Source organism: Adiantum capillus-veneris, chromosome 2 (genome assembly GCF_014529385.1).
Source record: "Adiantum capillus-veneris isolate H3 chromosome 2, ASM1452938v2, whole genome shotgun sequence".
Lineage (NCBI taxonomy): Eukaryota > Viridiplantae > Streptophyta > Polypodiopsida > Polypodiales > Pteridaceae > Adiantum > Adiantum capillus-veneris.
The window spans coordinates 167,909,993-167,936,339 of NC_140932.1; the positions used below are offsets into that span (position 1 = coordinate 167,909,993).

The 26,347-nt window shown below is 45.2% G+C and overlaps 1 protein-coding gene across 1 annotated transcript in view; it reads left to right on the forward strand.

Annotated features, from left to right (window-relative positions):
• The first annotated feature begins 418 nt into the window (after positions 1-418).
• Positions 419-26,347, forward strand: part of LOC147464025 (protein NDH-DEPENDENT CYCLIC ELECTRON FLOW 5-like) — a 36,881-nt gene continuing 10,952 nt past the window's right edge. Inside the window, exon 1 of the mRNA XM_086492455.1 lies at positions 419-1,100. Within this exon, the coding sequence (XP_086348581.1) occupies positions 537-1,100 (564 nt within the window). The 5' untranslated portion in view covers positions 419-536. The remainder of the gene's footprint in view (positions 1,101-26,347) is intronic.

Here is a 26,347-nt window from a genome sequence, read left to right on the forward strand (position 1 = left end):
GAAATTAAATTGCTCATTTACACACCATCACTTTGGTTGTCTATTCTAAAAATTAGATTCACTTTTCCAAAAGCTTGGTGAGCATTATTATGTGCATGTTGAATTCTTCTCCGCTATAAATTGTTTTGCGGTGCTCCAAAGTCGATGAGACGTTAGCTTGGCCTAGGGACCAAAGTCAAAAAAGTATATTTTTCTTGGTTCTGGCGAATCATCAACCAAGATTGTCCACAGCGAGAGTGCCAATCAAAGCTTATGATTAGAGGCTATTCTAGAAGATGCCTTTGACACTCAAGCTCTACTAGACTACTGGGGCTTTTGAAAAGACTCAGACTCAATGTTGGGTAATTTCAAAGCTAAACTTTAATATTTTTAGCTTAATTTTTCACTGAGCACTCCGAGCACGGAGCTCAATTTTTTGTCCACCATACTGACATAAGATCCACTCTGCAAAGTTTTCTTGCTAAAGAATATGAACCAATTACACTCTGCCTTTCCTTGTACAACGTTTTGGTGATCCAGATACTTTTGAAGCTTGCATGGAGGCAATGGCGTCCTCGTTAAAGCCGCCTGCCTGCTCGTTTGTGAAGGTTACTCGAAGATTAGAAAGCAGACAGAGCAAGCTCTATGCAAAATCATTATGGCATCAGCCTTTTGGTCTTCAGTCAAGGCCAAGCAGGATATGTTTACAGGTCGATTGCTCCGCAAGGGGCCTCGAAGAGGTGAAGCCACTTCAAGCTCCAAAGTTGCAGGACAAATTTGGCTCAGAGAATCTGCAATTTTCGGATGTTGCTGGTAGGACTGTGGCAGAGCTCAAACTGGCATCAGGTACCTCAGTACGCCTACTATTGGCAGAGGCACGGATCACATCTTACAGCTGCCGCCTTTGGCATGGTAGCTGCGAAGAAATGTTGTATACTGATGTGTCAGAAAGCTCCGTCAACGGCATTGATAGAAGTGTACATGGGGCTACTCCTCAGCAGTTTTTTGTAACTGGTGGCATGGCTCCCTCTTTAGCTCACTCTCTTGATCCTCACATTAGCCTTTGCAATAACAATTGGTCAGTACAGTCGGTGGCAGTCGATCCAAAGGAGCACGTTCAGGTGTACATTGTGTATGAGAGAGAGAGAGAGAGAGAGAGAGAGAGAGAGAGAGAGAGAGAGAGATATTTTTATCGTCTATATGAGGCCAAAGTCGGCCTATTAGTCAAATCAAGTATATATGTGTGTGTCCTCCATCTATCGGGAAAGACAAAACAGTCCAAACTGGTCCCTGGTGTATGATGGGATCTATGTGGAGGGGGATGGAGCTCTAGTACTAGGGATATGTGCATGTCTATATGCTGAGGGTAGTGCATTAATGTAGATGCATCAAGCTGGCTAGCTCCATCGTGTGCTAATAGGGGATATAAAATGTGGTAGATGTCAGCCATCATCTGGGCTTGTCTCTCCGTAGCAGCTGGACGAGAGAGAGAGAGAGAGAGAGAGAGAGAGAGAGAGAGAGAGAGAGAGATGAATATTCTATCGATATACCAAAAGGCCAATGACACCAAAACTTACTACCATCATTTGAATGGTACAACCGTGTATAGTAAATAACCGATAAATACATTCTGTATTATACTTGAACTATTTGCCTGTCCCCGAAAATACATATTAAACACTTTTTATTGTTCCTGTCACAAAGTGATGATGTGGCATATCCAACTGGAAAGGAATGGCCAAGGGGACAAGAGAAATTGAACCTAGAAGATGGCCGATGGAGCCTAAGGGGTTAGAGTTTTAAAAGAGAAAAACCTCTTGCAACTTAAATGTCAGGTGCAGCGGAATTGAAATGATGAAGATCTAGGTTTTACACTTCCACCTATCTTTTACTTCTTTTGCTTGCGTTAGTGATTGCTTTTAGCTAGAATGATGTTTCCTTCCTCTTTCCCTGGAGAGAGAGAGAGAGAGAGAGAGAGAGAGAGAGAGAGAGAGAGAGAGAGAGAGAGAGAGAGAGACCACTTGGGTCCCAACCAACCCTCTTAAGGGCCCCCCACACGGGTGTCAATGTGGTATTTGCTTTAGATTGCGTAAATGGAATGTACACACATGCATACCTCAAGTGCAGACTCTACTGACTCGAATGGAGAATGTCGCCTCAGTAACTCTTCAAGATGAAGCACCTCCGGGGTTGATTTGGTGCACCTTTCAATCCGTCTCGATGTAGAATTGCTGATGGCCACCAAGGGGTAGATCTGGGGCTGATTTGTGCTCCCGATGTGACAGAAATGAAGGGCTGAAAACGCAGATCTTGACGATGCCGATGATGGACAGCAATGGAAGCACTCGATGCCGGCGAGGAAATGGCCGAGGAGAGGCTCGATGGGCTGCCGAAGTACCGGACTGACTGCAACGGAGAGGCTAGCGAATGTAGATCCGAGCCGGTTCCGTAGTCCATCGTGCATCAGGCGCAGTTCCGTCTTCATGGCTCTGGCTTATGGGGCATAAGCCATGAAGAACCCAAGATCACTTGCAAGAGAAGGATCAAAGATTTTTGTTTTGAGCCACTGTTTTTCTTAGAGGCAGTGCCATGAAGTGGTGGATATCTATAGCTACCAAGCCGTACACTTCAAGGACTTGGCAAGCTTCAAGAAAACTTTTGGCCGAAGTTACATGCCTTCAAACATTTTCCTTCGGAGTGCAGCTTCTAGCAGAGTGGGGTAGCCTGAAATGCTTGCCACGAAAACCCTAGCAGATTACAACTTGAAATTTCTTGACATCTCTCAGCAGGTGCTCTTCTCAAGCCGATAACCTTGGAGGCCTAGTGTGATTGCTATATCTTGGGACTATCATCACCGCTACAAGAACATTGTCTGATCAAGCTAGTTTCGATCATTCAAGAGCTTTTGGACCATGCTGCGGTTGGTGTCACAAGACGGGCACCACGTGCCAATAGAAAAGAGCAGACTGAACAGACTTTTAGCACTTCAATAACAACTGAACTGAAAGAGAGACGACACGCGACACGGAGTGGCGAAATTCCACCCCAGAGAGTATTGGCCCCAAACCTTGGCGCCCCTTTCGGTATTTCTTTATATTGCATCATCAAAGTACAAGCCGGTACTCCAGACTCTGCACCTTCTCCAGGAAGCATGCAAGAGAATGAGCCCTAACCTCATATTTAAAGGCCCTAGGCCCAAAAGCAGTTTATAGTAAAAAGCCTTCAAACTCAAAAGCATCTGGTCCAAAAGCAAAGCCAAAAAGAGCGTAAATCACGGAAATCCGTACAGCCTGGCACGTCATCAGCTAGCGCAAAACGCGGAAATCCGTACAGCTTGCCACGTCATCATGCCAGCGCAATCTTCAAAAATATGCCACGTCATCAATTTTTGCGTGTATGTGTGTGCAGGTCCTGCTTTATTTTAATCCTGTCACTTGGGGCTCCATCGAATGGCGTCCCCATAAGTCGGTAGGACTTCTTCTGTTACTTGTTCTTCTTAGGGTTTAGGCCCCTCGGCCGGTAGCTCCGTTCTTCAGTAGGTCGACACCTCAGCAGTTTGTTACAGTTGGCTATAAATTTAGGAAGAAACCTTGTCACGTGACACATCCAACCCTATGTGTCCGTGGACAAGCTACAGCATAGCAAGGTTCAGTTCAGTCCAGTCAGTCTAGATTAGCGAGTGATCTGGCACTTTTGTGAGTTTGTTCGCAGACCGTGCATGTCCAGTCACTTAGTGTAGATGCATATCCTCTGGTTGCATACAGCATGATCATAAGCATTCCCATCAGAATCCGTTAGAATCCTTCAGGGGAATTTTCTAGTGATTTTAGCCTATTTTACCTATTTTTGACATTTTTCACTTATTATTTTTAAGTGACTTTTGTTGGAAAGTAGGTAGGGCAAATCGAGTAAGTTTGTATATAAGCAAACCTAGACTAGCACTTTCTGGCAAAAGAGGCAGCAGGAGCACACGCTCAACAGGCAACTTCTCAGCAGAACCCCAAGCCTAGCGTTTTTGCTCCACAGCAACCACCTAGTGTTTTGGACCGGATCAGCCAGCGTTTTTGCACTTCCAGATCCCTGGCGATAGAAGACTCAACAAGAGACCTAGCGTTTTGCAGTTGCAGGCCATCCGGTGACAGCAGAGCCATTTTCAGCCCTAGCATTTTTTATTTGTAGATCAGCCCCATTGTTTTGCAGATTTACTGCGACGGAACATCAAGAACCATAAGCGTTTTCAGTTTTTAGCCCTTAGACACCGCAGATCAAGTCCCGAACCTCGCAGATCTCACCTTCCCGCATCAGTTCCTTGCCGCACGGTCAGTTTCCGCAAGGTTTACAGTGTCAGCCCGGAAAATGCAGATTTCAGCATCTGCGTTTTCACAACGTCGTTGTTGCATCGTCGCCATCGACATCATCACCAACATAGAGTCAGAATTCAACAGATAGAAGATTTGCAGATTTCAGCCCTTAGCGTTTTCAGATATTTTCAGCCCGTCTCGTCGTCGTCCTCATCGTCGGCAAGTCCAAGCATTGTAGAGATTTGTGCATTCATAAGTAGACCGCTCTCGCCATAGAGAGTGGAGCCTTCGGAGGAGGGTTTTACAACGTCCCTAGTGTCGTATTTCTCTTCGCTCTCTATCTCTCAGTCTCATACACTTTCACGCACAGTGTCCATTCACTTTGTTTGTGATCATTGCACTCTCTCACTAAAGGAACGGAAGGCTCTCCCTTCCGTAAGTAAAAGGAATCTATAAGCACAGTTCGGAGCACTCATATTGAGCAAAGTTCAAACATTCATTCCGCTATACCTAACATTGGTATCAGAGCTTTGACAGTGTTATGTATCACTCAAGGAAAGAACCACAAGAATCACAAGAATTTTTTTTTTGCTTGTTGCGGTCGCACGAACCAAGTTCGCTTGGGCGTGTCGATTCCTAATCGTGTTTTTGAAGAGTGACAAGAATCCCAAGAAAGAAGGGCTTGTCCAGCCTCCCCTTGTGCCTCTTTTCACTCATCGAGAGCGGACCGTGCACTTAGCGGCCGGCCAATCGATATAAGGTTGGAAAAAGCAACCTTGGTGTGAGCGCAAGGCCGCCAAGGGGTGCGCCCGCGGAAAAGAGCAGAACTCGGGTGAAGAGAAGATCCTTCTCTAACACAGATTGCATGCGAAAGAAGCACCCAAGAACCTCAAGAACCGCAAGAACCTCAAGACACTCAAGCACCCAAGCACCCAAGACTCCCAAGAACCCAAGTTCCCCGTGAACTTAAGAACCCAAGACCACAAGAACCCACAAGAACCCAAGACTTCAGTGGATGGTCATCTCTCGAAGCGGAATGGATACTTCGCTGGGAGGTGATGAGCATGAGGAGGCGAAGAAGAATTTTTTCCCTCTAGGAGGGTTTTCCGACCCTCCCTCTTCCCCATCTACACCAAGGATTGCACTAACTCCTATGGAGGAGTTGGAGCAGATGTTTATGGACAGGAAGTTAGAACGTGAAGCAAGAAGAGCAGAAAGAAAAGCAGAAATGAAGCGCGAACACGAAGAAAGAATGGCAGCCATAGCGCGTGAGCGCGAGCAAGCACGCTTGGAAGCCAAAGTAAGCAAACCAAATTGGATCGTGAGTGCGACGGAAGACAAGCAGAAAACAAAGAAAGACAAGCCGAATTTGATCGCGAGAAGAAAGCAAGAAAGGCAATGAATGACCGACACATGGAAGAGATGTTGCGACTATTTTCTCAAGTGCAGGCGCACTTTGCACAGAATCAGGAGAAGGAGACTCTCTCAGTCTCTTCTTCTCCAAACCATGACACACATGATTTGCATGATGATGATTTGAATGACAATGATAAGCATGATGATTGGATGACAATGACAAGCATGATGATTTGCATGAAGATGATGTGATTGTTCACAAGGATGATGTGTTAGTTGATACTGTTTCTAGCGAAGCTAACCTCGTTGCAAATTCGATCAGTCACGAAGAACCGATCTTGGCTCTCGAGCCTAGGTCCAAAGAACCCTCACAGGAAGTACTATGTGTTCGCATGATTGGTCAACATGCATTGTTCGAGTGTTTCATTCGCGATCGTTTCCTATATTTTCGTCAGCATCTTTATGTGATCCCTTTTCCTAGGCATGACATATTGTATGTTGAGCACGTTTCACTCATGGATGAGCAAGGATGTATGCAGATTTTTCATGAAAAGCTGAAACGTATGTATGTAAGGAAGTCACATTCCATGTCTCTTCCTTGGCATGACACATTCATAGAAAGAGCACATAAAAGTATGAGCACCAAGCATGGGCATTTCCGTTGTGAATTGCCACAGTTGATTGCTTTAGATCAAAAGAGACAGATTCGATCTCATTGTTTGCGTGTGTGTGGTGAACGGTTTGGCACTCCGTCTATTTGTTTATCTACATTGCATGCACAGTCTTTGAGGAAGACAAGATTTTTTCCACTCACTTTACATGGAATAGGTATGTTCATGGTTTTGTGTTGGAAATGGGTTCAAGAATTTTCAGCCATGGAGATTCTTGAAGAAGAAAGAAGCATGACACTCGACGAAGTTGAAGCATCGAAGGAGCCACAAAAGACTTTGTCGCTTTCGGCGCGGCCCAAAGAAGCAAGCGTTGCAGACCTTTATGAAGTTCAAGTACCGCATGACCCACACATCAGAGTGGGCCTGCGAAGAGTCTCTTCCAGGATTCCGAATACTATTGGCAATCTCCCTCGACGCCATACAGTTCGGTACCAGTACCTCACTTTGAAAAGGAGGGGATGTCACGTGACACATCCAACCCTATGTGTCCGTGGACAAGCTACAACATAGCAAGAGTTCAGTTCAGTCCAGTCAGTCGAGATTAGCAAGTGATCTGGCACTTTTGTGAGTTTGTTCGCGGACTGTGCATGTCCAGTCACTTAGTGTAGATGCATATCCTCTGGTTGCACACAGCATGATCACAAGCATTCCCATCAGAATCCATCGGGGGAAGTGATTTTAGCCTATTTTACCTATTTTTGACATTTTTCACTTATTATTTTTAAGTGACTTTTGTTGGAAAGTAGGTAGGGAAAATCGAGTAAGTTTGTATATAAGCAAACCTAGACTAGCACTTTTTGGAAGAAGAGGCAGCATGAGCACACGCTCAATAGGCAGCTTCTCAGCAGAACCCCAAGCCTAGCGTTTTTGCTCCACAGCAACCACCTAGCGTTTTGGACCAGATCAGCCAGCGTTTTTGCACTTGCAGATCCCTGGCGACAGAAGACTCAACAAGAGACCTAGCGTTTTGCAGTTGCAGGCCATCCGGCGACAACAGAGCCATTTTCAGCCCTAGCGTTTTTTATTTGCAGATCAGTCCAGCGTTTTGCAGATTTACCGCGACGGAACATCAAGAACCATAAGCATTTTCAGTTTTTAGCCCTTAGACACCGCAGATCAAGTCCCGAACCTCGTAGACCTCACCTTCCCGCAGTAGTTCCTCGCTGTAAGGTGCAGCGGAATGAATGTTGTATTTTCTCAAGATTAGTGATCTTTATTGCTCAAGGTTCCTTTTAGTTCTTAGGGAAAGAGAGCTTTCTGGCTTATGGAGAGTGCTATGATCACGAACAAAGTGAGTGGATATTGTGCGTGCAAGTGAATGAGACTGAGAGAAGGAGAGAGAAGAGATACGACACGGAGAGGTTGTAAAACCCTCCTCCGAAGGCCCCACTCTCGTCGGCGAGAGTGGTCTACTTGATTGCACAAAAATGTACAATGCGAATGCAATGGACTGATCTTGCAATGGGACTATTGCCGATGACGACGACGGTGATGACGACGGCGACTTAGGCTGAAATCTGTGACTTTCTTGGTGGCTAAAAATGACTGTTTCTCGCTGTTTTAATGGCTGAAAAAATGACTGTTTTGTCGGGGTCGAAAAGATGATGAAAAACGCTGCTGTCATCTGCTCTTTGGCTGCGTTTTGGGGGAAAATTCCTTGCTGAAAAACGCTGGGACAGCAGAGTTTTTCTTGCTGAAATTTGCAGGTTTTCAAGTGCTTAATAACTCCTTATCCGGCTATGGTGATCTGCTGCAAATTGCTTGATGAAAACGTTGAATTGGCTGAGGTTTGTATGGCGTTAGTAGTTGCTAAAAAACGTTGATCTGACCAAGGCGAAAACGCTAGCTCTCACTGCTTGCTGGCGATCTCTGCATGGGAGGAAAAACGCTAAGGCAACCAGAGAAATGGGCGATCCAAGTTGAGGATGATGCGGGGAAATGGGCCTCACCAAGATGCTTGGAGAGGGTCTTGCTGAGAGAGGGAGGGAACACATGTTGCTTGGTAGCCTGCTGTGCTCCTTGGCTCATCTGCCAATTTGTGCTAACTTGGGTTTGCTTATAAATTAACTTACCCAATTTGCCCTACTGAGTACCCAACAAAAGTCACTTAATAAATAAGTGAAAAATGTTAAATATAGGGAAAAAAATAGGCTAAAATCATCTGAAAAATCCCCAAACCGACTCTGATGGAAATGCTTATGCTTATGCTTATGCAACCAGAGGATATGCATCTACTCTAAGTGACTGGGCATGCACGGTCTACGAATAGACTCACAAAAGTGCCAGATCACTTCTAATCTAACTTGACTGGACTTTGACGGAAACCCTGTTATGGTGTAGCTTGTCCACGGACACATAGGGTTGGGATGTGTCACGTGAAATCCCCTCCTTTTAAAGTGAGGTACTGGTACCGAGCTGCATGGCTTCCTTGTAGTCTGCCAACAACTCTGGATAATCCTTGAAGAACTCTTCGTCTACCCACACCGCTTCATGGGTTCCTCGATCTTTGAACTTCAAAAAATATTGTCGTACTTGTTTCTTCGAACCATGACGAAACCGATGCAACAAGACTTGCTCCGGCTCCATGACTTCTACTTCATCGATGATCTCCGGTTCTTCTTCTTCCGAAACGTCCTTTGGAGGTGTTCCGTGAAACACTTTCAACCAAGAAACATGGAAAACGTTGTGCATTGACCATGAGTTAGGCAACTTCAATTTCATTGAACCTCATTAATCTTTTTGATGACTGGAAATGGACTATACATACGAAAAGATAACTTAGGACATTTCTTTCCAACTTGCTTGAGACGTTGTTTCATAATTCGTAGATACACCCAATCTCCTTCCTTGATCGAGACCTCCTGACGATGCTTGTTAGCCTATCGAGAATAAGATTCTTGAGCCTTGCTTAGCCGAAGCTTCACACTCTCAGAAATCTCATCCAATGACTGACTCTCAGCATTGGCATCAGGCATTTGACTGACCGATCGAGTCAACAATGACTGGAATCGGCGGCCAAAAGCTGCCTCATACGGAGTTCGACCAATAGCAGAAGAGAATGAATCATTGAGAATAGCCTGTACCAATGGGAGATAGAGCTCCCATTGAGACTGCTGATCATGAACATAAGACTTCAACACATCAAAAGCCAATTGATTATAAATTTTCGTTTGACCATCTGACTGTGGATGAAAAGCGGATGAAAAATTTAACTTTGTGCCAAAATTTTCAAAGAGTGCACGCCAAAAGTTGGACGTAAACTTAACATCCCTATCTGAAACAATGGACTTTGGCAAACCACAGAGAGGGGGTACCAATGCTTTATGAACAATCGTGCAACATCTTGTGCAGTAACTGTGGCCTTACAAGGAATCAACATGCAGAATTTGCTGAAACGATCAACAATAGTTAAACATTGAGTGTTCCTTGAATGCTGACTTGGTGGTAAGTTAGTCACAAAATCCATAGAGATATCTTGAAAAGGTCACTTGGGAATAGGCAGCGGAAGCAAGAGGCCTTGCTGCTTACCCGAGGAGCTTTTACTTTTTGACATATAGTGCAATGTGTGACATAACTAAACACATCTTTTCGCATTTTAGGCCAATAGAAAAATCGTTCAATCTTTTCCAATGTGTTCATACCCCTGTGCCCACCCGTGAGAGAGTCATGTGCATCATGCAATATGACTGGCCTGAGAGAGGGCAACACACATAGATGCTGACGAAAAAATAACAATCCATCACGAATGAGATTGTTGCTGGGCCCTTGGGAAGCAAGAGCCTGCAACCAATACTTATCAAACTCCGAATCTGCATACTGATTCTTCATGCTGTCAAAAGACTCACCCTGTATACAAAATATGGTTCTTGACTCAAGAGCCAAAATCTGTCCTTTGCGACTCAACGCATTTGCAACAGGGTTAGCTTTTCCAGGCACATACTCAATCAAACCGCCAAATTGCTCAAAAAATTGTGTGACCACCGCGCTTGGCGATCACTCCAATGTGCACTAGGCATAGACTGTAGCCACTTGAGGGCTTGATGATCTGTGCGCACTGTAAACTCTCTACCATACAAAAAATGCTTCCAATGCTTAAGAGAGTGAATGACAGACAAAAGTTCTTTATCATAAACTGAATAATTCTTTTCCGCACTATTGAGCTTCCCGCTAAGGAAAGCTACAGGACGACCATGCTGCTGGAGCACAGCGCCTATGGCGACATTGCTCGCATCCGTCCATACCTCAAAGGGATCATCCCAAGAGGCTAAGATAAGACACGGTGCTTCTGTCACCGCAACCTTGAGAGTTGCGAAAGCCTCAATGGCTGCCTCGGGCAAGTCGACGCGCTGACGACGAGTCTTTACCCCTTTCAAAACATCAGTCAGTAGGTGCAGCAATGCGTGCAAAATTCTCTATGTGCGAACTATATGCTTGACATAAACCAAGAAAAGAACGCACATCATATGCAGTTTTGGGCAAATCCCAATTACGAACCTGTTCCACCTTCGCGGGGTCTAGCTTGACGCCTTCTGTAGAAATGATATAACCCAGATAAGTGACTTCAGTAAGAAAAAATTCAGACTTCTTAGCTACAATGTACAACTGACACTCATCCAAACGAGTTAATACCCTTTCAACATCCATTTCATGTTGTTCCCACGATGCAGAAAAAATGAGAATATCATCTAAAAAGATGAACACACATACACCTACCATGTCGCCGAAACGACCTACCATGAGACGATTGAATGTACCCACGGCTCCTGTCAATCAAAAAGGCATAACAATATACTCCCATTGCCCTCGCTCGGTGCGAAAGGCGGTCTTGAAAATGTCGCCTTTGAATACCCGTACCTAATGGTACCCACTTTTGAGATCGACCTTGCTGAAAACCTTTGCCCCATTGAGCCTATCCAAGATATACTCAATGCGAGGCATCGGAAACTTGTTCTTGACGGTCATCTTGTTTAATGCGCTGTAATCAACACACAAACGAGACGAACCTTCCTTCTTGCGAACGAACAAAATAGGGGCAGCAAAAGGACTTACACTAGGACGTATGAATCCTCTAGCCACCAACTCGTGAGTTGTCGCTCTAACTCTTCCTCCTGTGACTTGTTCAAACGGTAGGGAGTCTTACTGACCGGCTACGCTCCCTCCATAAGCTCGATGCGGTGGTCCTCCGGCCGCTTCGGTGGGAGACGAGGTGGAAGATCATCTTGCAAAAAGAGATGTTTAAATTTCGTAAACAACTCCGAATACTTACCTGGAGCCTGAATGCTCTGGGAATCTGGGGCGGCATATATGAATGCCGCTTGTGCTCCTCGTCGTAATTCACGCTTTACCTGCACATGCGAGATGAGAGGCAAAGAATGCAAGCCCTCCTTAGCACGAATGATGAGGGGGGAATCTGTTTTGGCATGCAAAGTGAGAGTTAGAGCCTCCCAATCAACGAGAGGGTTCAGTTCACGAAACCATTTCATGCCTAAAATCATATCACATCCTGAGAGAGGAGACACAAGAAATTTCCTACGAAAAGAAGCTTGTTGAACGGTAAACATCACATCAAGGCACTCCTTCGTGATGAGAGAGTCCATACCAGGAGCGAAGCCAGAAACCTCGATAGGAGATTTCTGACTAACCTCTAGGCGGGCTCTCTCAACAAGAGGGGGACATCATGCATACTGCCTGGATCAAACAATATGGTAAAACGTTGTCCTTTTACATGACCATAACACTTCATGAGAGATTCATCAATGTGTGTGTCAGAGTCATGAGAAGATGCAGGTTGTGTTGTGATAGAGTTTGTGGTAGTTGCGGGTGCCTTTGGTTCTTTAGGTGGGACTGTCTTAGGACAGTTTTTCTTAATGTGACCCTTAATGTGACATTGAAAACATCTACCTTCTTTAGCATAAATCACTTGTTCTTCAGCTGTGATGTATCCTCCTATAATTCCTTGTGAAGCTTTTTCATCATGGGTTAGCTTAGGTTTTGCAGGTGCTTTAGCTTTACCCTTAGATTCATTGTTAAAGTTCTTTTCCGAGGAATTAGAGGAAGAAGGGCTAGAAGAATTACCATTCTTACCGTTCTTTCCGTTCTTACCATTCTGTGTGTTCTGAGACTTCTGCGGGGTTCCTTGAGAAGTCTTGTTTTCCTTAGGCTTTCCTTTGTTGTGCTTCATCTCGTGGGCGAGAGCAATTGCTACCGCTTTGTTGAGATCGATGGGATCGAGTACCTCGACATCATACTTGATACTCGTCCAATCCGTAAAGAAATGCCTCCTTGCGTTTCGCATCCGATTTGCGTAATTGAGTGCCAAGCTGCAAAACACGATTAGAGAAAGACATAACCGGCATACCATTTTGCTTGAGAGCTCGCCAATCGTCCTTCAATCGTGCAAGATACTGAGGTGGCATAAACCGCGCCTTGAGCTTGTCTTGGAAATCAACCCAACTAAAAGAGAGGGGCGTGAGATCGTCGGCTGCCTCTAGGTGCGCGGCTAGCTGTGCCTCTTGCCATGCCTGGTACCAATTTATGGCATCAGCGACAAGGTACATAGCTGCCGTCAAAACTTTGCTATTGCCTGTTTTCTTAGTTGTCGCAAAATAAGCATTAAATTGATGCAACCAAGAATGAATAACAGTAGCATCCATCTTACCGTCATACTTACTGAAAGTCAACTTCTCTGTGACTGGATTGTGTGAATCCGCATCGTGGCTTGTGCCACTTGACGAACTCCCACGATCTTTGGGTGGTTCGGTCTTCGAGGCGAGGAGTTGGGCAATAAATTCTTGATTGCGAAGCTCCCTTTGAGCTTTACGCTCGGCCTCCTTTTCTGCTTTTCGTTCATTTCGTTCAGCGCGTTCTCGTTTGAGAGCAAGCCGATTTTCTTCTTGTTGTGCGGCAAATCTTGCGTTTCTTTCGTCGCGCTCGCGGTCCTTGGCTGCTTGATCTGTGGTCATTCTTGCAATTTTGTCATCGCGCTCACGGTCCTGAGCAAGGCGCTCGCGTTCTAAGGCAAGGCGCTTGTCTTCCTGTCTATCCATCATGGCCATCATCTGCTTGACCATTGCCTCCATAGGGTCTGGTGTAGATGGCGAAGGGGGAGGGTTGGAAAAATCTCCTGGTGGGGAGAATCCTTCGTCGCCTCTCTCGTACTCATCACCTGAATGAGAAGTATCCATGCCGCTTCGGGTGACGACCATGCACTATGATCTTGGGGTCTTAAGCTCTCGAGGAACTTGGTTCTTGAGGGTCTTGAGGTTCTTGAGGTCCTTGATTCGGGAGAATCTTGGGTTCTTGAGGATCTTGAGGTTCTTGAGGGGTTCTTGAGCTTGCAAATCGTGTTGAGAAGGATCTTCTCTTCACCCAAGTTCTACCCTTTTCTGCGGGCGCACCCCTTGGCGGCCTTGCGCTCACGCCAAGGTTGATTTTTCCCACCTCACGTCGATTGGCCGGCCGCTAAGTGCACGGTCCGCTCTCAATGAGTGAAAAGAGACACAAGGGGAGGCTGGACAAGCCCTTCTTTCTTGGGATTCCTGTCACTCTTCAACAAAACACGATTAGGAATCGCCATGCCCAAGTAAACTTGGGTTCGTGCGATCGCAACAAGCAAAAAAATTATTGTGGTTCTTTTCCTTGAGTAATGCAGAACACTTCCAAAGCTCTCATACCAATGTAAGGTGCAGCGGAATGAATGTTGTATTTTCTCAAGATTAGTGATCTTTATTGCTCGAGGTTCCTTTTAGTTCTTAGGGAAAGAGAGAGCTTTCTGTCTTATGGAGAGTGCTATGATCACGAACAAAGTGAGTGGATATTGTGCGTGCAAGTGAATGAGACTGAGAGAAGGAGAGAGAAGAGATACGACACGGAGAGGTTGTAAAACCCTCCTCCGAAGGCCCCACTCTCGTCGGCGAGAGTGGTCTACTTGATTGCACAAAAACGTACAATGCGAATGCAATGGATTGATGCAATGGGACTATGTCGATGACGACGACGGCGACTTAGGCTGAAATCTGTGACTTTCTTGGTGGCTGAAAATGACTGTTTCTCGCTGTTTTAATGGCTGAAAAAATGACTGTTTTGTCGGGGTTGAAAAGATGATGAAAAACGCTGCTGTCATCTGCTCTTTAGCTGCGTTTTTGGGGGAAAGTTCCTTGCTGAAAAACGCTGGGACAGCAGAGTTTTTCTTGCTGAAATTTGCAGGTTTTCAAGTGCTTAATAACTCCTTACCCGGCTATGGTGATCTGCTGCAAATTGCTTGATGAAAACGCTGAATTGGCTGAGGTTTGTCTGGCGTTAGTAGTTGCTAAAAACGCTGATCTGACCAAGGCGAAAACGCTAGCTCTCACTGCTTGCTGGCGATCTCTGCATGGGAGGAAAAACGCTAAGGCAACCAGAGAAATGGGCGATCCCAAGTTGAGGATGATGCGGGGGAAATGGGTCTCACCAAGATGCTTGGAGAGGGTCTTGCTGAGAGAGGGAGGGAACACGTGTTGCTTGGTAGCATGCTGTGCTCCTTGGCTCATCTGTCAATTTGTGCTAACTTGGGTTTGCTTATAAATTAACTTACCCAATTTGCCCTACTGAGTACCCAACAAAAGTCACTTAATAAATAAGTGAAAAATGTTAAATATAGGGAAAAAATAGCTAAAGTCATCTGAAAAATCCCCAAACTGACTTTGATGGAATCTGATGGAAATGCTTATGCTTATGCTTATGCAATCAGAGGATATGTATCTACTCTAAGTGACTCGGCATGCACAGTCTACGAATAGACTCACAAAAGTGCCAGATCACTTCTAATCTAACTTGACTGGACTTTGACGGAAACCCTGTTATGGTGTAGCTTGTCCACGGACACATAGGGTTGGGATGTGTCACGTGACACTCGCTGCACGGTCAGTTTCAGCCCGGAAACGCAGATTTTAGCATCTGCGTTTTCAGCGCTTGGTCGTTGCATCGTCGCCCATCGACATCGTCACCAACACAGAGTCAGAATTCAGCAGATAGAAGATTTGCAGATTTCAGCCCTTAGCGTTTTCAGATTTCAGCCTGTCTCGTCGTCGACATCGTCAGCAAGTCAAAGCATTGTAGAGATTTGTGCAATCATAAGTAGACCGCTCTCGCCATAGAGAGTGGGGCCTTTGGAGGAGGGTTTTACAACGTCCCTGGTGTCGTATTTCTCTTCTCTCTCTATCTCTCAGTCTCATACACTTTCACGCACAGTGTCCATTCACTTTGTTTGTGATCATTGCACTCTCTCACTAAAGGAACGGAAGGCTCTCCCTTCCGTAAGTAAAAGGAATCCTTGAGCACAGTTCGGAGCACTCATCTTGAGCAAAGTTCAAACATTCATTCCGCTGCACCTAACAAACCTAGCTCTAATTTTTGGTGCAAGTCTCAAAATGGAAAGCCAGTCGTCTTTTCGAGTTCGATTGGCATTGAGAATGCGTTTTCATTTTGATTTAGCAGTTTTTTTGAATTTTGTTTGAGAACTTATTTGGTGATTTTGTTTGAAATAAATGGTATCTATTTTAAACGTGTCTTGGTGATGATTTCAATTGTTCAATGCTTGGTGATTTACTCCCAATTGGAGTAGTGAAAAATGTTGTTTTGGTATTGTCTAAACCTTGGAACGACGCAAAGGGGATGTTTGGGGAGCGTTTCGTTGTATGCTTGATAACTCGAAATGACGAAGACGGGATGTCTGGGGAGCTTTTGGTTGTATGCTGAAACCTCCAAGCGACACAGGCTGTCAACAGGAGGTGTATTTTTCCTGTTTCCTTCTCTAAATATGTGCTACTTATTTTTTATTTATTTATATTTTTACCTGTTTTCCCGAAACCCTTGAAAAGGTGCAAGTGGACATTGCATGGCCAGTGTGAAACGATTGCGGCCGAACAGGTTTCTCACATCGGGAGTCTAGGTCGGTTAGTTGGGACTGGTCGGATCTGTTAGCACTGAATTCTGATGAGTATGGAACTCTGTGTGCCCCAAATGAAATCTGGGCCACTCGGAAAGTCACCTACAACTTTATAAGTGAGTGGGAACTAAGGAATTAACTCAAAGGGGCAAATTGGACACTTGGCAGTTGTAGAGCAACCTGCAGGGCACCTCAGCTGGAGGGGGCGCCCAAGAGAGAGAGGGGGCTGATTTTTGTTCATTCAGTGACCTAAAGTGTGTGTGTGAGTAGTGGGTGCAGGTTGACAGCTTTAATGGAAAGCTTGCCTTCTCCTCTGTCTCATGTAGCGCGATGATTTGCTCTCGTGCATCTCTCTCCCCCCTTTGGCACATATGGTAATGCCTCACTAGTTGGGCTACTCAGATGAATATGTATAGTTCTGGGGGTTTATGCGCGTTTGCCAAGGCAAGAGCCTTTTGAACAGGAACCGGATTAGCTAACTAGTAACCCCCACAGGTATGCACAGTTCCATCGCGAAGATTGCGAGTTTGGAGAGTTCTCTCGCGTGAAAACTCGTCCAATTCACAAGGGAATTGTCCCATTGTGTGCGGGAGCCCTTGGGATACGTGTAGGCCGCTCCGCTAAAAATGATCCAAAATAGAGAATTACAGCCTGCTTGTTTTTCTGCAGGTTTAGGGTTTCGCACCTACATTGCAAGGGAACACCAGGGGAGCTTTGTGAGAGCCTTGGGATGCGTATACAGGGTTTTGGGCACCCGACAGCAGAAAAGGAGAGAATTACAGCACACTGAATTTCTGTGAGCTCACAAAAAAGCTCCTAAATTGCGAGGGAATCCGTCCTAGACAGGTGTTTTTTGACCTACAAGGGTTTTTGGGCCGTTGTGTTGCGACAATCAAGTCAAAAACCTACGTTTTCAGCCCTTGCCAGGTTTGGACAGCTTTGTGAGAGTTTGGCCTAAGTGTACGGATCGTCAACTGTTGATTAATAAAGAAGGGGCGCCAATTTTGGGGCCTAAAAGGTGTCGGTCTCGTGTGCACAGTGACATTCTAGTTGCTGGACGCAATTGTGTTCTGTGTTAACAGGTATTTGAAATAGTACCGTCCTCTACGTTGTACAGGTCGATTATACAAGCTACGTTCTGGGGAGCGTTTGGTTGTATCAATCCTTTGAGCTCATGGCCCGGACCTTTTTATGTTATTTGCGGGGGGGACTGATGAGGTAGTCATTGAGTAGCTTCATATCGTAGACCGTTTGTCTCGGGGGGTGTTATTCAAAATCTTGTAACATGCATATGTGAGCATTTGTGTTGCATTGTGATTTACCAACCATTGAATATTCCTAATTGGGTGAGATTGCCTAGCTATGTAATTTTAGTGCATCGACACACCTGTTTGAGATTGGGTGTGATGGCTAATTTTGCTATGCGAGAATATCAAGAGCTCCAATCTGGAATGAGAACATACTCCTTATTGGATGAGATTTTTCAGGGAAGCCAATGACCCAGGATATCAAGTGCTCTGTTCTGGAATGAGAAAATTGATTGTCTCTCGGAAATTTTTGAGCTAACTTGAGTTGTTTTGCAGATATATTGTAACCGCGAACGATTACTCTTCTTTCAAGAAGGGGGGATGTTACAAACTGTTGATGTGTCAAGCCACTGAAGAACGGAGCCAACTTGCAGATCTAAGTGGAGGGGCCTAAACCCTAAGAAGAAGCAGAAGAAGTTTTCACCAACTGAAACCGGCCCGTAGGGCGGTAGACTTTGGCTTTCACCCGTAACTTTACTTTAGACTTTACGACACAAAGGAACTTCACGAATAAGCTTCTCACTGGAATTCAACACTTCAAGACAAACCACGGCTTGGTAGCTAGAGCTCTACCAAGTAGACAACGACACCCTGTTTGCCCCAAATATTGGTGCCCCTTTCGGTATTTCTTTATTCTTATTATACTTGAGAAAAACCTGTAAACTTCTACAAGCTGTCCCACTTTTATCGGGCTGAAATTGCTCTACTCTAACCCGATTTCGGCAGCATAACCACAATAGAAGTCTCCACGGACAAAATCCCAAGTCCACTGTGACTTTCCACACACTTTAGAGCACTTTACAAAACCTGTCGAGAAATTACAGCTCTCTGAATTCTCTGTTTTGCGCTCCGATCTGCATGCCGATCACTTCTGTGGATAGCCCTCGAGCTCTCGCACTTGTAGGGTCACTTGTCCCTTGAATTAGACGAATTCCTCGCGCGAAATCTCTCTAAATTTTCTTGTACAGGCACCCAATGCTTTCCAGAGGCTCTCTTGGCAAATAAACGATCCAAACGCTTTTATCTAACCCTCACCAAGCTGTCCAAACCTGTCCATGGTTGTAATTGCAGGTTTTTGATCCGATTTCGCCAGCATAACGGCGCAAAATCCCTGTAGGTCAAAAGTACACGTCAAGGACACTTTCCCCTATGGGAAGCTTTCTAGTGAGCTGCAGGTCAATTTCAGCATCTTGTGATTTTCTGTTTTGCCACTGTTAGGTGCCTACTACCTTATACACGCATCCCAAGGCCTTTCCGAGGCTCCCCAGGCGATTCCCTGCAGTTTAGGTGTGAAACCCTACACCTGTAGAAAAACACAGCAGGCTGTAATTATCTGTTTTGGACCGTTTCGAGCGGAGTGAGCACGCTTACACGTGTCTCAGTTGCTCGCGCACGCAATGGGACAGTTCCCCTGTAAATCGGACAAGTTTTCACGCGAGAAAATTCTTTGTTTTCGCATTCCTTGGCAATGGAACTGTGCGTACCTGAAGGGGATTAGCAATTAGCTAATCCGGTTCTTGTACAGAAGGCTCTTGCCTTGGCAAACACGCACAAAACCCCCATAATTGTACATGTTCATCTGAGAAGCCCAACTAGAGGGGCATTACCATATGTGCAAAGTGGAGAGAGAGAGATGCGCAAGAGCAAATCGTCGCGCTACATAGAGAAAGGGAGAAGACAAGCTTTTCATTAAAGCTGTGAGCACCTGCACCCACTACTCACGCACACTGTAGCACAAAAATCAAGTCAAATAAGCCCCCTCTCTTGAAATGGGCGCCCCCTCTTGTTGATGCTTTTGGCAGATGTATCTGGAGCCCCATGTGTCCCTTATGCTTCTTTTGAGTTAGTTTCCTAGTACCCATTGACAAGTGTAGCGGGGGCCTAAATAACTTTGAACTGAGCCTGGACACCCTTTTGTGCTTGGATTCTAGTGCCGATCGGCCCGACCAACTCGTGGTGGCCCTTCCTGATTGCGGGTGAAACTCTCGACCATCAGCCGTTTCACACTGGCCATACAATTCCGGCCATTTGCAACTTCAAAAAGAGGGTCCCAAAAATTAAACAAAAATCATCGGAAAGAAATCAACAACTCAAGTTAGCAATTGCCACGTCCTCGTGACACCAACTTACAGGTCCTGCCGAGTACGGGTGTCACGTGACAAGCTACAACATGATCAGGGTTCAATTAGTCCAATCAGTCTAGATTAGAAGTGATCTAGCACTTTTGTGAGTCTATTCGTAGACCGTGCATGCCCAGTCACTTAGTATAGATGCATATCCTCTGGTTGCACACAACATGATCATCAGTATTCCCACCAGAATCCATCAGATTCCATCAGGGGAATTTAGCCTATTTTACCTATTTTTGGCATTTTTCACTTATTAATTTAAGTGACTTTCCAACAAAAGTAGGTAGGGCAAATTGGGTAAGAAAATATATAAGCAAACCAAAGTTAGCACTAAATGGCAGAAGAGGCAGCAGGAGCTCCACCGCTCAACAAGCAACTTCTCAAGCAAGAACCCTTGGGGGCGACTCCCTCAAGCAAGATCCCCCATTGTCCTAGCATTTTTCAACAAGGAACATCGCCAGCCATCCTCAGTCACTAGCGCTTGTATCAGCATCGTCTTTCATCGCCGGAGGTCACAGAGAAGCTAGCGTTTTTTAAAAGACCAGCATCACTAGCGTTTTTGGTTTACAACAGCCTAGCGTTTTTGGTTTCAGCCTCAGCCTTGCAGATCCGGCACATGCAGTGATTGCAGCCCTAAAAGACCATCAAGATCAGCCCCGAAAGGTAGCAGATTCAGCCCATGAAGAAGTAGCAGATTCAGCCCCAGAAAGACCTCAGTTTTCAACCCTAAACCTGCAGATTTTCAGCGTCAAAGACCCACAGAAAACAGCCCCAAAAACAACGTTTTTGGCTCAGTCGCAGATTTCAGCCCATAGCGTTTTTGGATAGTAGTAAGAAGATTGCAGATTTCAGCCATTAGGTCGACTTCGTCATCCCCGTTGTCATCGTCGACATAGCCTAAACTTGCATCAGTTCCATGCATTCCATTTGTTCCAGGTTGTGCAATCATAAGTAGACCACTCTCGCCGACGAGAGTGGGGCCTTCGGAGGAGGGTTTTACGTCTCTGGTGTCGTATCTCTCTTCTTTCTCTATCTCTCAATCTCATACACTTGCACGCACAGTGTCCATTGACTTTGTTTGTGATCATAGCATTCTCTCATTAAGAACGGAAGGCTCTCTCTTCCATAAGAACAAAAGGAACCTTGAGCACAGTTCGGAGTACTCATCTTGAGCAAAGCGCAAACATTCATTCCGTTGCACCTAACATTGGTATCAGAGCTTTGGTAGTGTTCTGAATAACTCAAGGAAAGAACCACACAAAGGAAAGGAACACAGAATCACAAGAATTTTTTTTGCTTGTTGCGATCGCAGAACCAAAGTTCTCTTGACGTGTCGATTCCTAATCGTGTTTTTTAAGGGTGACAGGAATCCAGGAAAGAAGGGCTTGTCCAGCATCCCCTTGTGCCTCTTTTCACTCATTGAGAGCGGACCGGCACTTAGCGGCCCGGCCAAATCGATGTGAGGTGGGAAAAAGCAACCTTGGTGTGAGCGCAAGGCCGCAAGGGGTGCGCCCACGGAAGGAGTAGAACTCGGGTGAAGAGAAGATCCTTCTCAAACGCGGTTTGCAAGCGAAAGAAAACCTCAAGAACCCAAGACCCTCAAGAACCCAAGAACCAATTCCCGTGAACTTAAGAACCCAAGATCCCCAAGAACCCAAGTTCCTCGTGACTAAGAACCCAAGACCACAAGAACCCACAAGAACCGACGACTTCAGAATGGTCATCACTCGAAGCGGAATAGATACTTTGCTTGGAGGTGATGAGCATGAGAGAGGCGAAGAAGAATTTTCCCCACCAGGAGGTTTTTCTGACTTCCCCATCTATGTCAAGGATTGCACTAACTCCTATGGAGGCTTTCCACAAGATGTTTATGGAAAGAAGTTAGAACGTGAAGTAAGAAATGCAGAAAGAAATGGCAGAAATGGAACGCAGACATGCAGAAAGAAGAGCAGAAATAGAGCGGAGACACCAAGAAAGAATTGTAGCCGCCGTCAAAGGAAAGAGCAACCAATACAGGGAAGAGTTCTTGCGACTCGTTTCTCAAGCTCAGGCACAGATGCAAGAGATTCAAGAAAAGGAGACTCTCTCAGTCTCTTCTTCTCCAAAGCATGACACACAGGATTTGCATGATTGTGAGAAGCATGATGATTTGAATGACAATGATTTGCATGATGATGATTTGATTGACAATGATAAGCATGATGATTTGCATGATCAAGTTGTGATTTCTCACAAGCATGATGATTTGCATGATCAAGATGTGATTTCTCACAAGCATGATGAGTTGCATGAAGCTGATGTGATTGTTCACAAGGATGATGTGTTAGTGGATGCTTTTTCTAGCGAAGCTAACCTCGTTGTAGATTCGATCAATCACGAAGAACCGATCTGGCTTTCGAGTCGAGGTCCAAAGAACCCCCACAGGACTATTCGATCATTCAGGAAGAACCGATCTTGGCTCTCGAGCCTAGGTCCAAAGAAACCTCACAGGAAGTATTATGTATTCGCATGATTGATACGCACGCATTGTTCGAGTGTTTCATTCGTGATCGTTTCCTATATTTTAGTCAGCGTCTTTATGTGATCCCTTTTCCTAGGCATGACATATCGTACGTTGAGCACGTTGACTCATGAATGAGCACGAAATGTATGCGGATTGTTCATGAAAAGCTGAAAAGTATGCATTCAAGGAAGTCACATTCCATGTCTCTTCCTTGGCATGACACATTCGTAGAACGAGCACATGAAAGTATGAGCACGAAGCATGGGCATTTCCGTTGTGAATTGGCACCGTTGATTGCTCTAGATCAAAAGAGAAAGATTCGATCTCATTGTTTGCATGTGTTTGATGAACGGTTTGTCACTCCATCTATTTGTTTATCTACATTGCATGCACAGTCTTTGAGGAAGACACGATTTTTTCCACTCACTTTACATGGAATAGATATGTTCATGGTTGTGTGTTGGAAATGGTTTCAGGGATTTTCAGCCACGGAGATTCTTGAAGAAGAAAGAAGCATGACTCTCGACGAAGTTGAAGCATCGAAGGAAACTCAAAAAACTTTGTGTCGCTTTCGGCGCGGCCCAAAGAAGCAAGCGTTGCAGACCTTTATGAAGTTCAAGTACCGCACGACCCACACATCAGAGTGGGCCGGTGAAGAGTCCCTTCCAGGATTCCGGATGTTGTTGGCGATCTCCCTCGACGCCATACAGTTCGGTACCAGTACCTCACTTTGAAAAGGAGAGGATGTCATGTGACACATCCAGCCCTATGTGTCCGTGGACAAGCTAGAGCATGATCAGGGTTCAATCAGTCTAGATTAGAAGTGATTGGTACTTTTGTGAGTCTATTCGTAGACCGTGCATGCCCCGTCACTTAGTATAGATGCATATCCGTTGTTTGCACACAGCATGATCATCAGTATTCCCATTAGAATCCATCAGATTCCATCAGGGAAATTTTCCAGTGCATTTACCCTATTTTATCTATTTTTTGCATTTTTCACTTATTAATTTAAGTGACTTTCCAACAAAAGTAGGTAGGGCAAATTGGGCAAGAAAATATATAAGCAAACCAAGTTGACACTAAATGGTAGAAGAGGTAGCAAGAGCTCCACCGCTCAACAGGCAACTTCTCAAGCAAGAACCGTTGGGGCGACTCCCTCAAGCAAGATCCCCCGGGCCCCATTGTCCTAGCGTTTTTCAACAAGGAACATCGCCATCCTCAGTCACTAGCGCTTGCATCAGCATCGTCTTTCATCGCCGGAGGTCACAGAGAAGCTAGTGTTTTTGGAAAAACCAGCATCACTAGTGTTTTGGTTTACAACAGCCCAACGTTTTTGGTTTTCAGCCTCAGCCTTGCAGATCCGGCACATGCAGTGATTGCAGCCCTAAAAGACCATCAAGATTAGCCCCGAAAGGTAGCAGATTCAGCCCATGAAGAAGTAGCAGATTCAGCCCAAGAAAGACCTCAATTTTCAGCCTTGAAGATCATCAGTTTTCAACCCTAAACCTGCAGATTTTCAGCGTCAAAGACCCACAAAAAACAGCCCCAAAAACAGCGTTTTTGCCTCAGTCGCAGATTTCAGCCCATAGCGTTTTTGGACAGCAGACAGTAGGAAGATTACAGAATTCAGCCATTAGGTTGACTTCGTCATCCCCATCGTCATCGTCGACATAGCCTAAACTTGCATCAGTCCCATGCATTCCATTTGTACCAGATTGTGGAATCATAAGTAGACCACTCTCGCCGACGAGAGTGGGGCCTTCGGAGGAGGGTTTTACAAGGTCTCTGGTGTCGTATCTCTCCTCTCTCTATCTCTCAGTCTCATACACTTGCACGCACAGTGTCCATTCACTTTGTTTATGATCATAGCATTCTCTCATTAAGAATGGAAGGCTCTCCCTTCCATAAGAACAAAAGAACCTTGAGCACAGTTCGGAGCACTCATCTTGAGCAAAGCGCAAACATTCATTCCGTTGCACCTAACAACGGGGCAAATAAATAAAAGTCTACCAACTTATGGGAACCCCGTCTGATGGGGCCCAATCGACCCAAAGACAGTTAAAATTAAGCCAGACCCACCCACACACACACAAAGTCAATTGCGTATGAAGCCAATGATGTGGCAGACTTGTACGGATAGCCCGCAATTTGCGCTGACATGCTAACTAACACTGTACGGATTGCTGCAATTCGTGCTAACATGGTGACGCAGCACTGTATGGACTGCCACAATTCTCGCTGACAGGCTACTGACGTGGCCCGGTATGGATTTATGTGAAACGTTGCGTGCTGACAGTTTTTTGGACTCACCCTTTTGAGACAGATGCTTTAGAATTTGAATGCTTTTCATGTAAACTGCTTTTGGGCCTAGGGCCTTTAAATAAGACCCATGGGTTCTCACTCTAGCAGTCTACCCGCGGGAGATGCAGAGCAGAGCCAGGGGAGTTTTGTACCATGTGAAGAAATATAAAGAAACACTTGTAATGTGCAGTGGAAATGTTAAGGATATAGCTCGGATCTAGTACTCCACACAAACACAAGGTTACTTTACTTCACTTGGAAAGAGAAACTGAACGAACACAATGAAGGAGAGAGAGAGAGAGAGAGAGAGAGAGAGAGAGAGAGAGAGAGAGAGAGAGAGAGAGAGAGGGACAGCACCGGATGTCAGGGGCCCCCTTGCTCTGTTGCCAGAGTGTGAGGATTAGTGGTGCTAATCCTATATTTAAGACTAAAACTTCATACTTAAGATCGAACTGAGACTCAAGAGACTGAATGTGTATTGATTGATTGATTGAATGCTTGAATGAATGAATAAAAACTGAGCACAATAGGCTCCTTATATAGGAGACGAAGAGACACAAATGAAAAGACAGGTCTCATGGTGAAGAGACATGACTTTAGACGTAAAGACACATCCTTTCGGCAAAGAGCTGCAATCATTGGACGAAGAGTCGCAACAGTAGAGCAAAGGGTTGTGACAAGTCGTCGAAGGATTGTGGCTTTTGGCGAAGAGGCATGTCTCTTGAGCGAAGGGTCGTGACCATCCAAGCGTAGGGGTTCTCCTTGGCATAGCACTTTGTGTATCTGCAACTAGGAGTAGATGTAATACTGTAACATAGTCACAATCATGACATTCCCTCTCATTTAAAATGAGAGCCTCGGTTAAAGGAATGACTTGTGATGTTTATAGAACTCTGGAAAAGCATTGAATCTTCGAAAATCTTCAGTCTTTGACTGCTAGTGCAATTCAAACCCGCATGCAGTTTTAGGAGTTGGGGGGCTCAATGGCCGCTATAGTTCTTAAACGAAGCGTTTTTGAGCCCTTGATGGGCTAGCCCACCCAATGATGGAGCATTTTTCTCTTGCTAGCCCAACTTTCCATTACTAGTGAAAGTTGGTGCAGGTTGAGTGCTTTAATTTGCCTATCTACCATCGCAAAATGGCCGGAACATAACTTGCAACATAATTCGAGGATTAAGGTAGACTTTCATGCTGGTTTTCCTCGCTTTAGGCTTTTTTTTTCATACACCACAAAGTTAGGCAAAAGCTTGTGTTTACAAGACACTAGATTGTCCAATTAGAGGACAATCAAGTTGATTGTCCAATTACAGGACTAGTGTTTAAAAGCTATGAGATAGGGAGGCATCCTTTTAATTAAAAATCGATAGGCTGAATATGAGAGGAGCAGCGTTAATAAAAGCGCAAGGTTGCTAGAGGGTCAACATTATCAAAAACGCTATTAGAGGGGCATCAATAGAGCTAGTCGGCTGCAATTCCAAATTCCTCTTCGGGGTGACCTGTGGTCTTGTCTGATAGAGCTGATCCAAGCCTGTGTTATCATCGTCTGCTTCACAAATGACCTCCTCCATCGTTGAGGATCACAAGCCGAAGACTTCTGATACCATGTCAGAATAGCGTGCGGAAGCATAGATGTGACACACATTCGGCACCGGACATGCACGAGAGAGAGAGAGAGAGAGAGAGAGAGAGAGAGAGAGAGAGAGAGAGAGAGAGAGAGAGAGAGAGAGAGAGAGAGAGAGAGAGAGAGAGAGAGAGAGAGAGAGAGAGAGAGAGCTCCAATCAACTCTGATCAGTTAGATACAAAGTAAGAGGCCCAAGGCCCTTATATATTTCCCACAGAAAGTTGCCCTATGCAACTCAAATAAATTATGT